General features: G+C 56.6%; 1 protein-coding gene across 1 annotated transcript in view; it reads left to right on the plus strand.

Annotated features, from left to right (window-relative positions):
• Positions 1 to 469: 469 nt before the first annotated feature.
• The window catches only part of JPH3 (junctophilin 3), a gene marked incomplete at its 5' end in the record, with an annotated part of 80,520 nt that continues 66,322 nt past the window's right edge, over positions 470 to 14,667 (plus strand). Inside the window, one exon of the mRNA XM_082677235.1 lies at positions 470 to 851. Coding sequence (XP_082533361.1) covers positions 470 to 851 — 382 coding nt within the window. The remainder of the gene's footprint in view (positions 852 to 14,667) is intronic.

Raw genomic sequence — 14,667 nt, forward strand, 5'->3', positions numbered from 1 at the left:
AGCCGCAGGTGGGGGACTGCGCCCCAGGCCTGAGCTCCGCTGTCCTCGCCCGGCCTGCGCGGCCAGCCCGGCGGGCTCGCCTCCGAGGGGCACTTGCAGCTGAGGTGGAGCCGTTTGCACCAGACGCTCCTGCTCCTGCCCCCTCCCTCCCCCTCCCCTCCCCTCCCCCGCCCTCCTCCCCTCCGGTCCTGTCTCCAGCGGGAGCGCGAGACGCTGGTCAGGCTCCGCGGCGCAGCTCGAAAATGAATAATCGCCCCCAATTGACTTAAATTCCACCGAAGCCGGCGCCGCGGCCGCCCGCCGACCGGGACCTGCTCGCTGTGTTTTTTGCTTTCTCCATTCTTCCTTTAAAAAAAAAAAAAAAAAAAGCAAAACAAAACCAGCCAGCCAGCCAACCAAGACTCCGGTTTGTTGATCGCCTTTTTTTTTTTTTTCACCGTTTGCGGGATTTGCAAACCGAGTTACATGCATGTCCAGTGGGGGTAGGTTTAATTTTGACGATGGAGGGTCCTACTGTGGAGGCTGGGAGGACGGCAAGGCGCACGGCCATGGCGTCTGCACCGGCCCCAAGGGCCAAGGCGAATACACCGGCTCGTGGAGCCACGGCTTCGAGGTACTGGGCGTCTACACCTGGCCCAGCGGCAACACGTACCAGGGCACTTGGGCGCAGGGCAAGCGCCACGGCATCGGCCTGGAGAGCAAGGGGAAGTGGGTGTACAAGGGCGAGTGGACGCACGGATTTAAGGGGCGCTACGGGGTGCGGGAGTGCACGGGCAACGGGGCCAAGTACGAAGGGACCTGGAGCAACGGGCTGCAGGACGGCTACGGCACCGAGACCTACTCCGATGGAGGTAGGTGCGCTGGGCGCGCGGGGGCTGGCGGAGGAGGGACCTTCTTCTCTTGCCTCTTCTGTTTATCTCTGGGGAAGTCCAGCTTTTCCCTCCAGAGGGCCGTGGGCACCTGGGGCATTTCCTGGGGCTCCCTGGAGGCCACAGCGGCCTTGGCTACAGGTTGCCCCACTGCCTGGCGGGGGACAGTGCCTCTGTGCTAGCTGAAGGGTGTTGGGGGCTTTCCAGGAGCAGTGCCAGGCCCGGGAGCCGCGGAGCTGAGCAGTGTCAGTGCATCGTCCAAGAGGAGGCCGGAAAGGCCAGACTGGGCCCGCGGCCTCCTCCGGGACCCAGCAAGGGCGCAGGGGGGCTGGGAGAGGGCCCCCTCCCCTTGTTGGCAAAGCTCCCTGGGTGTCGGCCTCTAGGAGTCAGGCCCCAGCTCTGCTGCTTGTTTTCCTGCGGTGCCGACGGGCCTCCCTGAGTCCTGATCAACCCAAGCCAATGGAAAGAGAGTGGCTGGGAGAGCTAGAGGCGGGGGCTGCAAACCCAAACCATCACAACAAGGCAATAAACTTCTAGGTGGTTGGACGCGGGCTAGCACTGCCGGAGCAGGCTGCTGAGGGGAGGAGGGAGGGAGGCCCATCTGTTTAGCGCGAGCCCAGGAAGCTCGGCTTTCAGTGGCTGAATCATTTTCACCATTAGTTTAGGGGCGCTCTGTGCCTTCATCCTAAGATGCCATCACATTCCCGGCTGGAAGCCAGAGCTCTGCCCGCCTGCCCACCCGCCGCCGCGGCTGTAGGATGGTTTCTGTGCGGGGAGCCCTGGCCAGCTTTGCGGCTGTCCCCCCCTCCCCCCGTCCCAGACGGTCCGGTGTCCACTCCTCGGGGCGTCTGAGAGGCGTGGAGAATTTACTGTTTCTGCAAGCCAGACCCCAAACGAGCCTGCTCTCTAGAGGCTCCCTCCCCCACGTAGGAGCTCCTCCCCAGAAGTGGCTCCATGGCTCCCCAGGAATTTTTCAGGCACGCCTGGGAAAGCAGTGGGGCCCAGGGGGGACTTGCGTGCTTCGGCACAGAGATCACGAGCGTACGTGTGGTCTCCTGCTCGCTGCCTCCGAGTTAAACACCTGCTCCCCGGCCACATCCACAAGTGACGGAGGGCTGGAGAGTAATTATTACTTTGGCTTATACAGCCGAGAGGCAGGGTTCGTTATTCCCCCGAGGGGAGGAGGCGTGGGGGGCAGTTACTTATATAACGCTCTTGCCTGTCAAAGCCGTGGCGCCCCGTCCCAGGCGGCCTCTTCTGTGCTGTTGTTGTTTTCCTGGAGTGGGTTGGAGAGCTTCCCTGACCCTGGGGCGCTGGGGCAGGCTGAGCAGACGGCCCTCCCTGGGTTCTAGGCCGCGTGTGTGTGTGCGTGTGTGTGTGTGTGTGTGTGTGCGTGTGCGTGTGTGTGTGTGTGCGCGCGCACGCACTCGCAGGCACGGCAAGGCCCAGGCGCAGATGTGGGTGGCTGAGGTGGGCGGCCGAGCAGCTTGGCGCTCCCAGCTGGGCTCTTCGGGAACCCCGGGACCGTTGTCACCCAGGGGCTCTGGTCTGGCCGCTAGGCAGATCCGTCCCTCCAGAGGTGCTCCCAGCTGTGCCTGTGCCTAGAGACTGGAGCCTGGGAGGAGAGGAGCCCCGGTCCCTCTGGAGCTCAGCAGAGTGTCTGAGAGTGAGGTCCAGCACCCCAGTCGGCCCACCTTCCCCAGAAATCTTCAGTGGCCAACAGAATTCTATGCTCCGTTCCACAGACATCTACTGAGTGCCTACTCTGAGCAGGTGGTCGGGGCTCTGGGAAAACAGCAGGCGGAAGGCCATACCCTCGCGGAACTTCCATTTCAGAGGGAAGGGTGGTAATTTCGCTGTGACGGCTGGGAGGGGAGGGTCTGATTCTGGGGCTGGGCGTGAGCGTAGGAGCAGATGCGTCGTTGTGAGGAGTGCTGCCTTCGTTGGGTGGACATCCTTGGGTCTCTACCCGCCATTCAACCGGCTACGCCGTGTCCACTCCCTAAAGCACTTCCGTCTGCACTGTGTTGCTTGAGTCTCACACGTTGGAGGGGCAAGGGTCATATCCATCATAGACAGAGCCAGGGAGGCCCCGGAGCCCCCGAGACAGGATAGAACCCCCAGCCTTTGGTGGCAGAGTCGAGGGTTTGAACCCCTGATCTGTCCAGGGTGGGGCCCTCTTTCCTCACATCACACCACCTGTATGCCAGCCGAGGCAGGCACACAGATGCAGGGCGCCCGGCCGACTGCTGCCTTGTGGTTGGCAACAGGGCATGATGGAAAGTCGAATTGACCTTCCTGGCCTGGAATAATCAGGCCCAGACATCTGGGGCCACTTTTCTGGAACGTGGTCCCCGCTCCTCATGAGGAAGGAGGGGACTGTTGAGAACGTTTGCCCTCAAGCAGCGCGTGGGGTGAGCAGAGCCGACATGGGGTGTCGTGGTCTGCCAGAATGGAACGGCGGGCCTCCTCGCCTGCTCCCAAGTCAGCTGGTGGGCGGGGGTGGCCGTGTTTCGGAGAGGGCAAGTAGAGCCTTCATGAGTTCACGGTCCTGACTCCAGTCCTACTCTTCCTTTGCAAGAGGAGTGGGAATGTTGGGCCCGCATCAGCAGAGCTCCCGAACTTCAGCCCAGCTCCCAGTGCTGACTTGGGGAAGTGGTGATTTTCATGAATAATGCACCGACGGCAAATGTAGTCTGCATTTAGCTGGAATTGGTACGGAATCCATTTCAGCTGGGGACACTTCTGCCAACTCCCCCTCCTCCAGGTTCCTCCTCCCCCGGGCGCAAGGCATGCATTGCTCACTAAAGTGAGCTGAGCGGCCTTCACTGTCTGTCAGGTGACCCCGCATTGACGGTGAGGCCTGAGGGCGCAGGGTGGCAAGAGCACATGCTGTGGGGTTGGCATCCGTTGGGCTTGAATCCCAGGGGTGCCTTTGCTCTGCTCTGTGACCTTGGGGAAGTTACTTAACTTCTCTGCGTTTCTGTTTCTGAAGCTGTACAAAGGGCTGATAATAACTGTGAAGTAGGTGGAGATTAATTGAGGCGGTGTACACGTCAATGCCAGGAATAGAGTAAGCATTCGTTATTATTTAACCCTGTTTTATTATTACAGTTCATATGTGATGAATGTCACTTACAGTGATCGTTATTAGAACCAACAGCCAGACATGACGATGATGATAGTGAAAATGATAATAAAAGGCAATGTTCAGCACTTGCTGTGTGCCGAGCATGGGGCTGGTGTATGTATAATTACAGCACTCAATCCCTGTACCTCTCCGGGCTTGGTTTTCTCCGTCCTCTCATTTCCCACATTGGGAAGCTGAGTCTCAGAGGAGCCAGATGAGTTGGCTGGTGAACGCTGGGCGGCACCCGGATTCACGCTCGGGGCAGCGGTTCCAGATCCCGTGCTCCTGTGTGGAACACCTGTCTCTAAACTCCCTCGTGCAAAACTCCCTCCTTGTTCCTTCCTCTTCCTCCGTACCCGTTCTCCTCTGGGTGCAGCAGAGGAGTTGGAGGCAGATGCACACGGGCAGACACCACACCCAGGCCCTCTTGTCTGCTCGCTGGACCCCTGCTTTGCTGTACAGGTAAATATTTCCTGCTGGGTGCCATGCACACAGGATCCCACGGACCAAAAGTTACCCCCCCCACAAATAAAACCCTCCCACAGCCCGAAAGATATGAGTCATTGCACACACCCGGCCGCTCCCCCTCAGTTACAGATTCCGTTCACCGGCCCAGATCCCTCAGCCCACACACGAATCACACACGCCCACAGTCAAAATTCAGATTCCCCGGTGCCTGCGCGCACACACAGTACACCTGTCACCCAGAGATGGGTTCCACCCTGTCTTCCAAAACACAGCCATGTGCATCCTCCAGCTTTGTTCGATTGCCAGGTACTCCAGATCCCTCCCAGCTCCAGCTCCTGAGAAGCAGCTCTCCCTGTAAAGGGAGGGTGCCAGCCGCGGAGCAGGGCTCAGATACAGATGACTCGCGGCTTTGCTTCCACTTTAAATACACGTTTAGGCAGTTAATGCCTCGTTGAAGGGGGAAAAACCCTCATCCAAAGTCAGTGACCACTGGTCGTGTTTTGGGTGCTTGGCCAGGAATATGTGAAAAGTAAACTGTTTTGTTTTGTTTTTTAATCCAAATGCTCAATTTAGGAGGAAGCAGGTCCATGGACACGGGTATTACGCCAATAGGAACTCATTTCAGAAACAAAAGGCAGTTGGAGATAAAAGCATCTCCTCAGAGAGCCTTTCAGCCCCTTTGGGGAGGGAAAAGTCTCCATGAGGTGAAAGGAGAGGGGAAAGCAAGTAACTAGTTCTTTGTAGCCAGAAATAGCTGAGAAAGGAGTGTAGCTGAAAGCTCCCCCCATCCAGCACAGCCCCGGGGCGATGTAACGAGCCTTATATTAGGAAGCCTAACTGGGCTGGTGAGGAACTAAGTATCAGCATCCTCCGAAAATAGCCCTCCGCCGGCTGGCTAGTGAGTAGCCCTCGCTGACGCTAACAGTTCGCGCAGCAAACCTGGGGAAAGGGGGCCGTGCGCCCATCTTCCCTGAGGATGCCGTGGAGAGAGGACGCCCCTGGGGGAAAATGGTGATGGTGGCAGTAGGGGGTGGGCCAGGAACGTCTGCCCTTTCTCTTCAAGACTGTTTCTTCCTCATCTTCTGCCAGGCCTCCACAGCTCGAAAGACCGGCTAGCTATCAACCATGAGCTGATAATTCTGTATAAAACATTCCTTAGTCCTTAAATGTCAGCAAGAGATTAGATTTGTGAGCCCTGGAAGAGAGGATGATGTTTGCTTGAATTTTCTGCCGTGGTCCATCCCTTCTTGGATTAGCCACTCCCCAATTTGTACTTTCCTGACTTGTGAAAGGTCACGTGGTCAATGAAGGTGGCACTGCAAGGGGTCCTGGCCCCGCCGAACAGGCCCTGTGGGCTGGAGGAAGGGACCGGCTCTCCCATCATTCCGGAGAGGAGCTGTCCCTTCAGCACCTTGGAGAGCGCCCCCCGCAAACTGCCTGGGCTGCCAGGGAGCCCGCCTTGCTCTAATTCCTCCGGGCATCTCTTCCCGCCAGTACCGGCCAGTGACCACCTGGCCCTGACCCCTCCACACTCGGCCACCAGAAGTCTTCCTGCTCCCGCTCTTTCAGTGTGTGGGTTCCGTGCTCCATGAAACACCACTACTGGGGGTGTTTGTTTTTCACCCCAATCCTATCAGTCTTTTCTGAAAAAGTTGAGTGCCTTCTAGATGTCTCCTGGTGAACCAAGAGAGCATTTCCCAGCTAGGGGAGGCAGCTTTGGGGTGGGGTCCTTTATTAGGACTCATGGAAATAAGACCTGAGGTTTATTTCCGCCTTGGGCTGTGTGTGCTCAGTTCCTGTGGGTGCACAGGGGTTATAAGTGCACACCAGGGACATCCCTGGCGGTCCAGTGGTTAAGACTTCGTGCTTCCACTGCAGGGGGCATGGGTTCGACCCCTGGTCAGAGAACTAAGATCCCGCATGCCACGCAGTGTGGCAAAAAAAAAAAAAAAAGGGCACACCAAAGGCAGCAAAGGAACGATTTTGTCTGTAGCAGCGAATGAAAGACTGTTTTGCTTCTGTTCTCTTTAAACGGGCATCGACGGATTAGTCACCTACACCAACCCTGCCCAATCTGTATGTGGCTATTTGAATTTGAATTTAAATTAATTACAATGAAATGAAATTTAGAGACTCGGCGCTTCCGTCACACTAAGCCACATTGCAAGCGCTCAAGTGCCACTGTGACTCGTGACCACCACCCTGGACAGTGCGGAGACAGAACATTTCTGTCATCACACAAAGTCCTGTTGGACAGCGCTGGTGTGGAGTGTAAGAGTCATGCAGGAAGGGCTGTGTGTCTGTGCCGGTCACTGTTGAATGTCCAGTAACTAAAGTGGTACCAACATACAGTGGTCACTCAATAAATACTTGTGGAATGAATCACCTGTGCCAATGTAGTAGTGTTTCGTGATTTCATCCACTGTCATCATTTCACACATCCATGTTGTTGCAAGGACTTAGAACTGGATGTAGACAGTTAAAGGGGAATTTTAAAGCTCTTTAAAGCATTGCCATTGTAATTCCCTGGTCGGTTTTGTTTTGTTATCAGCTCTGTCGTTGCTTATAGAGACTGACAGTGTGTTACATGAGTAAGGCAGATGGTGTTGAATATGGTGCATAATAGAGATAATGTCCTAATGCTGTGAGGCATTCATGGCCAGAAGAGTTTTTTTTTTTTTTTTTTTTTTTTTGCGGTATGCGGGCCTCTCACTGTTGTGGCCTCTCCCGTTGCGGAGCACAGGCTCCGGACGCGCAGGCTCAGCGGCCATGGCTCACGGGCCCAGCCGCTCCGCGGCCATGTGGGATCTTCCCGGACCGGGGCACGAACCCGTGTCCCCTGCATCGGCAGGCGGACTCTCAAGCACTGCGCCACCAGGGAAGCCCCAGAAGACATTTTTGGAGCACTGTCTAATGAGCAGCTTTCGTTGTAAAGTGCTAGGAAAGACAAGCAGAAAAATAAGCACCCTTTCATTTGCACACTTTCTAAAGATCCCTTTTCCTGTTTGATTCATTCATTCACTGAGAAGCATTTACTAGTTCCTACAGTGTTCAAGCCATAAAGACTGAGAAGCTCAGGTCCACTTTTGATGAATCCACCTGGCAGTCTTTGCCGAGCCTGACTCTGTGTCTTCATTCATTTGGGCTGCTGTAACGGAATACCATGGACGGGGCAGGGTTTGGGGGGTTTTAAACAACAACATTCATTTCTCACAGTTCTGGAGGCTGAGAAGTCCCAGATCAAGGCCCTGGCAGATTTGGTGTTTGGTGAGGGCCTTCTGGGTTGCAGACTGCCACCTCCTCTGTGTCCTTACCTGAGGGGAGGGACAAAGGAGCTCTGTGGGGTCTCTTTCATAAAGGCACTGATCCTATCATGAGGGCTCCACCCTCATGACCTAATCACCTCCCAAAGCCTGTACCTCCTAACTCCATCACTTTGGGGGTTAGGATTTCAACGTATGGTTTGGTGGGGGGAGGACACAGAAATGCAGTCTAGGGGCTTCCCTGGTGGCGCAGTGGTTGAGAGTCCGCCTGCCGATGCAGGGGACGCGGGTTCGTGCCCCGGTCCGGGAAGATCCCACATGCCGCGGAGCGGCTGGGCCCGTGAGCCATGGCCGCTGAGCCTGTGCGTCCGGAGCCTGTGCTCCGCAACGGGAGAGGCCACAACAGTTAGAGGCCCGTGTACCGCAAAAAAAATAAAAATAAAATAAAACACGAGAAACAGGAGGACATGAGTTTTACCAAGAAGAATGTAGCCTGTATGCAAAACTAAACTATGTGAAATAATTACGGGTTTCTTATGCCAGACTTTGGGCGTCCCAAATGGAAGCACCACAGGTGAGAGTTCTGAGAAGGGGTGGGAGAGACGTGTGTGTCCTTGAGTGACAGCAGAGACGTCCCTGGAGGGCCCCTGAGCTGTGTCTGAACGACGGCGGGCAGGGTGGCTGTTACCCCAGGGCTGAAGTTGCTGACTTTGAAGGAGGCTTGTTCTCGGCCTCGGTTTTCTCATCTCTGCGATGGAGTCATACCAGTTTCTTCCATCTCCATCTCCCACCTTCGCGGGAATGTCAGAGGTGTTGATTGGAATGCAGGGAGGGCTCCCTGGTGCTTTTGGAGACCTCTGAGCGAATCGAGGGGCAGTCTCCACGGCTGGTGCCGTCCCGCCACTGTCTGTTACTCGGGCCAGTGCGTCCCACACGTGAGTGTGTGTGAGAGTTGCCTGGGAGGTGTGCTACAACAGGTTGCTGGCCCCCTGCTGAAGTTCTGGGTCTGAGGTGTCGCCCAAGAATTTACATTTCTTACAAGTTTCAGTTGATGCTGCTGCTGCTGGTCTGAGGACCCCACTTTTAGAACCACAGTGCTGGGCGGTGCCTCTTCACCCTGGCTGCACACTGGGACCACCAAGGATGGTTATCCCTGGAGACTGTTAGAAACGCAGAATCTCAGGCACCCGCAGACCTGCAGGGTTAGAATCCACATGCTTGCGGGACGCCCGGGTGGTTCTCACGTGGGCGGCTCCGTTGTAGCACGCTTGTCCCGATCTTGGCTGCTCACGGAGTCATCTTGGGTCCTTGGGGAAATGCTAGTGCCTGGGCCCCACCCACACATGCTGACAAGGTGGTCTGGGTGTGGCCTGAGATTCTTTTTCAGAGTGTGCAGGTGATTCTGACACGTGTCTCAGGTTGACGGCCTCTTGCCCAGAGCAGCCTCAGCCACACGTTGGAACCACTGGGACGGTTTCAGGGAGGGGTCCGTCTGGGTTCCACCCAGCACTGCTCCAGCCAGGATCTCGGACGGTGGCATCTGGCTTGGGTGTGTGATAAAAGCAGGCAGGGCTGAGAGTCGCTGCTCTGGACAGAGTTTTTTAAAACTCTGGGCCAAGTGGCTCATGAAAATGAAAGAGACGGTAGCGTTCGCAAGCACCACATGTGAGTGCTGTTACGTTTCTGCTCTGTCAGCAGTGGCTTCCTCCTCTGTGTCTGTGTCTGCCCTTTGTTTCTTTTTTTAATATCTATTTGGTTGCACTAGGTCTTAGTTGTGGCAGGTGGGCTCCTTAGTTGCAGCTCCAGGGCTCCTTAGTTGCAGCTCGCCAGCTCCCTAGTTGTGGCACGTGGGCTCCTCAGTTGTGGCATGCGAACTCCTAGTTGTGGCATGCATGTGGGATCTAGTTCCCTGACCAGGGATCGAACCCGGGCCCCCTGCATTGGGAGCACAGAGTCTTATCCACTGCGCCACCAGGGAAGTCCCTCCCCTTTGTTTCTTGTAAGGATGCCTCTCATTGGATTTCAGGCCCAGCCCAAATCCAGCGTGATCTCATCTCAAGAACTTTAAGTTCATTGAATCTGCAGAGACCCTTTTTCTACATAAGGGCACATTCCCGGGTACCAGGGTTTAGGACGTGGACATATCTTTTGGGGGACACTCTTCAACCCACTACCATGCCCTACGGGCTTTGGTTTGAACGTGCTCCGGGGTGCATACGTGTTAACTAGAATCCTAAAGCCAGGAGATTCCTGTGGAAGAAGGATAATCACTGTTTTTAACCTCCACTTTGTCCCAAGTACTGGGCTGTGCACTTACCATAGATGTTCCTTCTTTTAGTCCTTAAATCAGTGCTTTGGGGTAAAGCGTGTGCTGTCATTTAAGGGATGATGAGAAAGTGAAGCGTGGCGGGTTCCGTGGCTTGACGAGGTCGCACGGCCGGGGGCAGTGGGCCTCGGCTGGCCCAGAGCCGCCCGTGGCACCTAGCGATGGCATTTCCCAATGGAGCAATCATTTCAGCGCCCACCCCTGACCCCACCCCATACCTTACTGTTGAGGAAGCTGAGGCCCAGAGGAGTCCAAGGTCTAACAGTGAAGCAGAGAAAGGGAAGGAAGACACATTCTTCTGAACCTGAGCCTTTGCTGGGCCTTTGCCCAGCCATGCATAAACTTGTGGGGTCTCCCAGACCCCTCTGAGAGCATTTGGAAGCTGTGGTCCTCTCCCAGGTGGCAGGCAAGTCCCTGTACTCATGCGATGTTTTGTGGGCACCTCTGGGTCGAAGATTCCCTGAGACTTCTCCATGGACCCCGGATAAGAGCCCTTCCATCCTCCACGGATGTCCAAATGGGCCGAGATCCCACAGCCAGTGGGAAGTGGGAGCAGGGCCTGCGGAGTCCACGGCGGAGGCCTGGAGCGGGCAGTGGGCCTCTCCCTGTCCCTCCTCTCCTGTGAGGGTGCTCGGTAGCTTCTCCTGGGGGACTCCTGGGTCCGCCCTTGCAGCCAACATCTGACGCTCTGACCTTCCTCCCATCCCACTCCCCCCAGCTCACTGCTGTCACTCTCAGGCCTGGCGAGTGTCTGGCCTTGAGCTGGGGAGCTGCGCAGGCTTCTCTCCTGTGGTCTCCCTGTGAGAGAAGCATGACTCCCCCGTTTTACAGGTGGGGAGCTGAGGCTCAGGCAGGCAGTGGAGACGGGAAATGCTGCAACAGGGCTGACCTTGCAGTCTCTGGGCTGATCGCCTAACCCTGGCCACCTGGACAGGCTCCCAGGGGAGAGCCCAGGGGCCTGCAGTGGGGCCGTCTGACACAGGCAGTCCCAGGGACCACGCCTTGAGAAGCACCTGTCCCTCCCACCCCGCGAGCCAGCCTCTGCATCAGGGCTGAGGACGGCAGATGGGAGGAGGGGAGGCATTTCCAGGTGGGGGTGGGTGGCAGCCACACTGTGGGCAGGTCAGTGGGGGAGGGTTTCAGGAACCAAGGGTGGCCAGGGGACCCCTCCCAGGAGTACCAGGCAGGATCTTACCTGGTAGGCCGGTGTCACAAAGCCAGGCAGGCTTTGTCGGAGGCTGGTTGTAGGAGCCAAGCCGAGTGGCTGTGGGCCATGCAGCCAACCTGTGTGCATGGCCTTTTCACAGCCCCACCCCCAGCCATTGGGTTGCTTACTGCTGAGTTCAGAGACGCAGCCGCAGTGGTTGACGTCCACTTTGGTGAGGGCGGTGTGTGGCACCAGGCGTGGTGCCCCTCTGCTGTCCCCTCTGGGCGCCCCGTGTGCACACACGCCTGTGCGCTGGCTCCCGTGGCCTCCACGCTCTGGAGGGCAGAGGCCCGTCTGTCAGGTTCCTGACTGCGGCCCCCCGGTACGGCCGCAGCACCTGCAGCAGGGGGAAGCTCGGGGGACCGTGGTTGGACGATGCGTGAATGACACACCAGCAGAGAGCTGAGGATGTGAAGGGGCAGTCGTGTGGAGAGTGGGAGAACGAGCAGGTGGGGAGAACAGCACGTGCAAAGGCCCAGAGGCAGAGGCGTAGGCTGCAGCAGAGTGGGGGCAGAGGGTAAGGGGTCTGAGCACAGCTTCCGGGCCATGGGAAGGACGTTAGATTTTGTCCAGAGGCCAGGAAGGGCTCTGAAAGGTTTAAGCAGGACAGCAATGCGATCTGATGTTTGTCCTCTTGTAATTAAACATTTTGTTTCCAGATAATTGTAGATTCACGTCCAGTTGTAGGAATAATCCAGGGACGTCCCCGAGCCCTCCACCGTGCCTGCCCCAAGGGTAACATCTTGCAAAACTCTAGTAGTGTTATGGCCCAAATGCCAACGTTGATACCGTCCGATGCAGAATATCCCCTCACCGCAGGGACCCCCGTCCCCCTTTATGGCCACACCCACTCCCCCCTCGCCCCCGCGTCTCCTCAGCCTCCGGCAACCGCTGATCTGCGCTCCATTTCTCATTTCAAGACTGTTCTACAAATGTAGCCTCTGGGAGCACCTTTGCCGCTCGCCGTGCTTCTCTGGAGCCCGTCCAGGCCCTTGTTCCCGTCGACGGCCGGTTCCTTTTACTGCTCAGCTGTGCCCCGCAGAGCGGATGGGGTGCTGCCCCGTCACCGTCCGGGGCGTCTGGGATAGTTCCCGCGTGGGGCTGTTGGGAATACCCGCCGCTGCTAACTTTGACGTAGAGGCTCTGTGTGAACCTGGGTCTTCATTTCTCTGGGATAAATGCCCAGGAGTACGTTTGCTGGGCCGTGTGGCAGTTGTACAGTTGTGTTTGGATAATCACTCTGGCTGCTGGGTGGGGAAGGAAAGGGGGGCCAGAGAGGAGGCTGGGGGCCCCTGGGAGGCGGTGCAGGTGTCAAGGGGGGAAGGGATGATGGCCTGGGTCCAGGTGGTGACAGTGGGCTGGGGAGAACCAGAACCCTGAGAGCTCAGAGGTGAGCAGAGCAGGCGGGCAGAGTCAGGGACGGTCAGCACCCAGGCACCGGGGACACAGGGGCCCCTGGGGGAGGGGTGGGCGTGGAGCCAGGTGAAGATGGTGAGGCTGCGGTGGAGGTTGTGAGTCCGGATCTCAGTGGGGCATCATACTCTGGGACTTGATAGCAAAAGGCAGGAGAGAGGTTGTCCCTGGAGGGGCCCCAGGACTCAGAATCGGCTGAGGAGGGGGGCAGGGAGGGGAGGAGGGTGGAGACAGGCCCGGGGGCGGGGGTGGGTCAGCAGGAGCAGAGACGGGATGGGGACCCAGCCCTCACTTGTCCCGGCCACGTGGCCACCATTTTCGTCCGTTAGGAAATCTGATTGCCCCACACCCTGTGAGGCCAGGCCCACACAGTTACTATGCCCATTTTACAGACGAGGAAACCAAGGCCAGGGGATAGAGTGACTTGCGAAAGTCACGTGGGAGATTTGGGTTCTGGAAGCCACAGAATCACACAGCACAGGGCTGAGTTCAGACCCCAGATCCTTGGTTACGAGCCTGCGTGGGGCGTCCTGAACGTTGCATGCGAGCCCAGGCAGAGATTTCTGAGCTGGCGCCTGGATGCACAGATGCTGCATAAATAAGCTAGTGTGACTGTTGTAAACCGTTTACAGACACCAGTGGTGGCTGCTGGTCCCGCTTCTGCGCTGCCCGTTTTCCCCTCCTGTCCTTGCTACATCCTAGAGGTGGTATCAAGCCTGCGCCCTGAGAGGAGACAAATGGTATTGTTTTACTGAGACATAATTTACATAAAATCCATCCTTTTAAAGTGTACAATTCACTGCTTTGAGAAGTTCACGAGGTTGTGCAGCTATCACCACACCCTAATTTTAGAACTTTTTTTTGTCACCCACAAGAGAAACCTCGTTATGCATTAAGCAGTCAGTCACCATTGCCGCCCCCGCCCCCACCCCCCCACCCTCCCCCCACCCCCACCCCCGCCCTTGACAACCCCTAATTTGCTTTCTGTCTGCATTTGCCTGTTCTGGACATGTCAAACAGATGAAATCCTACACTACGTGGGCTTCTGTGTCTGGCTTCTTCTATGCAGTGTCTTCAAGGTTCATCCACGTCCCGCGTATCAGAACTTCATCCGTTTTTAAGACTGAATAACAGTCCACTGTATGGACAGACCTCAGTTTGTTTATCCGTCCATTCATTGATGGACATTTGGGGCGGTTCCACCTTTTGACGCTCGTGAGTAGTGCTGCTGTGAACATTGTGGACGCGGTTTTGTGTGGAAGTATGTTTTCCATTCTCTTGGGTGAACACCCACAAGTGGAATTGCCAGGTCGCATTGTGACTCTTGTGTTTCCCCTTTTGAGGCGCTGCCGCCCTCTCTTCCAGAGCAGCTGCACCGTTTTACATTCCCATCAACGGGGTTTGAGGGCTCCAGTTTTTCCACATCCTCTCCACGCCTGTTATTATCTGCCTTTTTGATTATAGCCATCCTGGTGGGTGTGAAGTAGTATCTCACTGTGGTTTCAGTTTGCGTTTCCCTCATAACCAGTGACACTGAGGAACTTTTCATGCGCTTCTTGGCCATGCATGTGCTTTTGGAGAAATGTCTGTTCAGGTCCTTGCCCACTTCAAGATTGCCCTCTTACTGTTGAGTTCTAAAGCTTTTCTATGTATTGTAGATAGCCACGGTGACTTAAACTGCAGCGCCTGAGTCCTAGCCACCCCCAGGGTGCCCGTTGGCATGCTGCCCCCCCATTGGATGGTGGATTCCTTGAAATAAATCGTGGGTGCCTTCCTCTTGCCCCCAGAGTACCTAGCACGGTGCCAGACAGGGGCTCAGTAAACGTCGGGACCTCAGCCCACCAGCTAAGCGGCCAGGTGGTCCTGTCCAGTTCTCAGCGAGGTGGCTTTGATGGGCTGCATTTAGGGTCTGTTTTACCAACGGCGAGAGAACAGCAGTGGTATCTGCAGGGAAGCTGGGACCCACACAGGTATTTATTGAGCAGGGGCTG

Source organism: Grampus griseus, assembly GCF_964374135.1.
Source record: "Grampus griseus genome assembly, chromosome: 19".
Classification (NCBI taxonomy): Eukaryota; Metazoa; Chordata; class Mammalia; order Artiodactyla; family Delphinidae; genus Grampus; species Grampus griseus.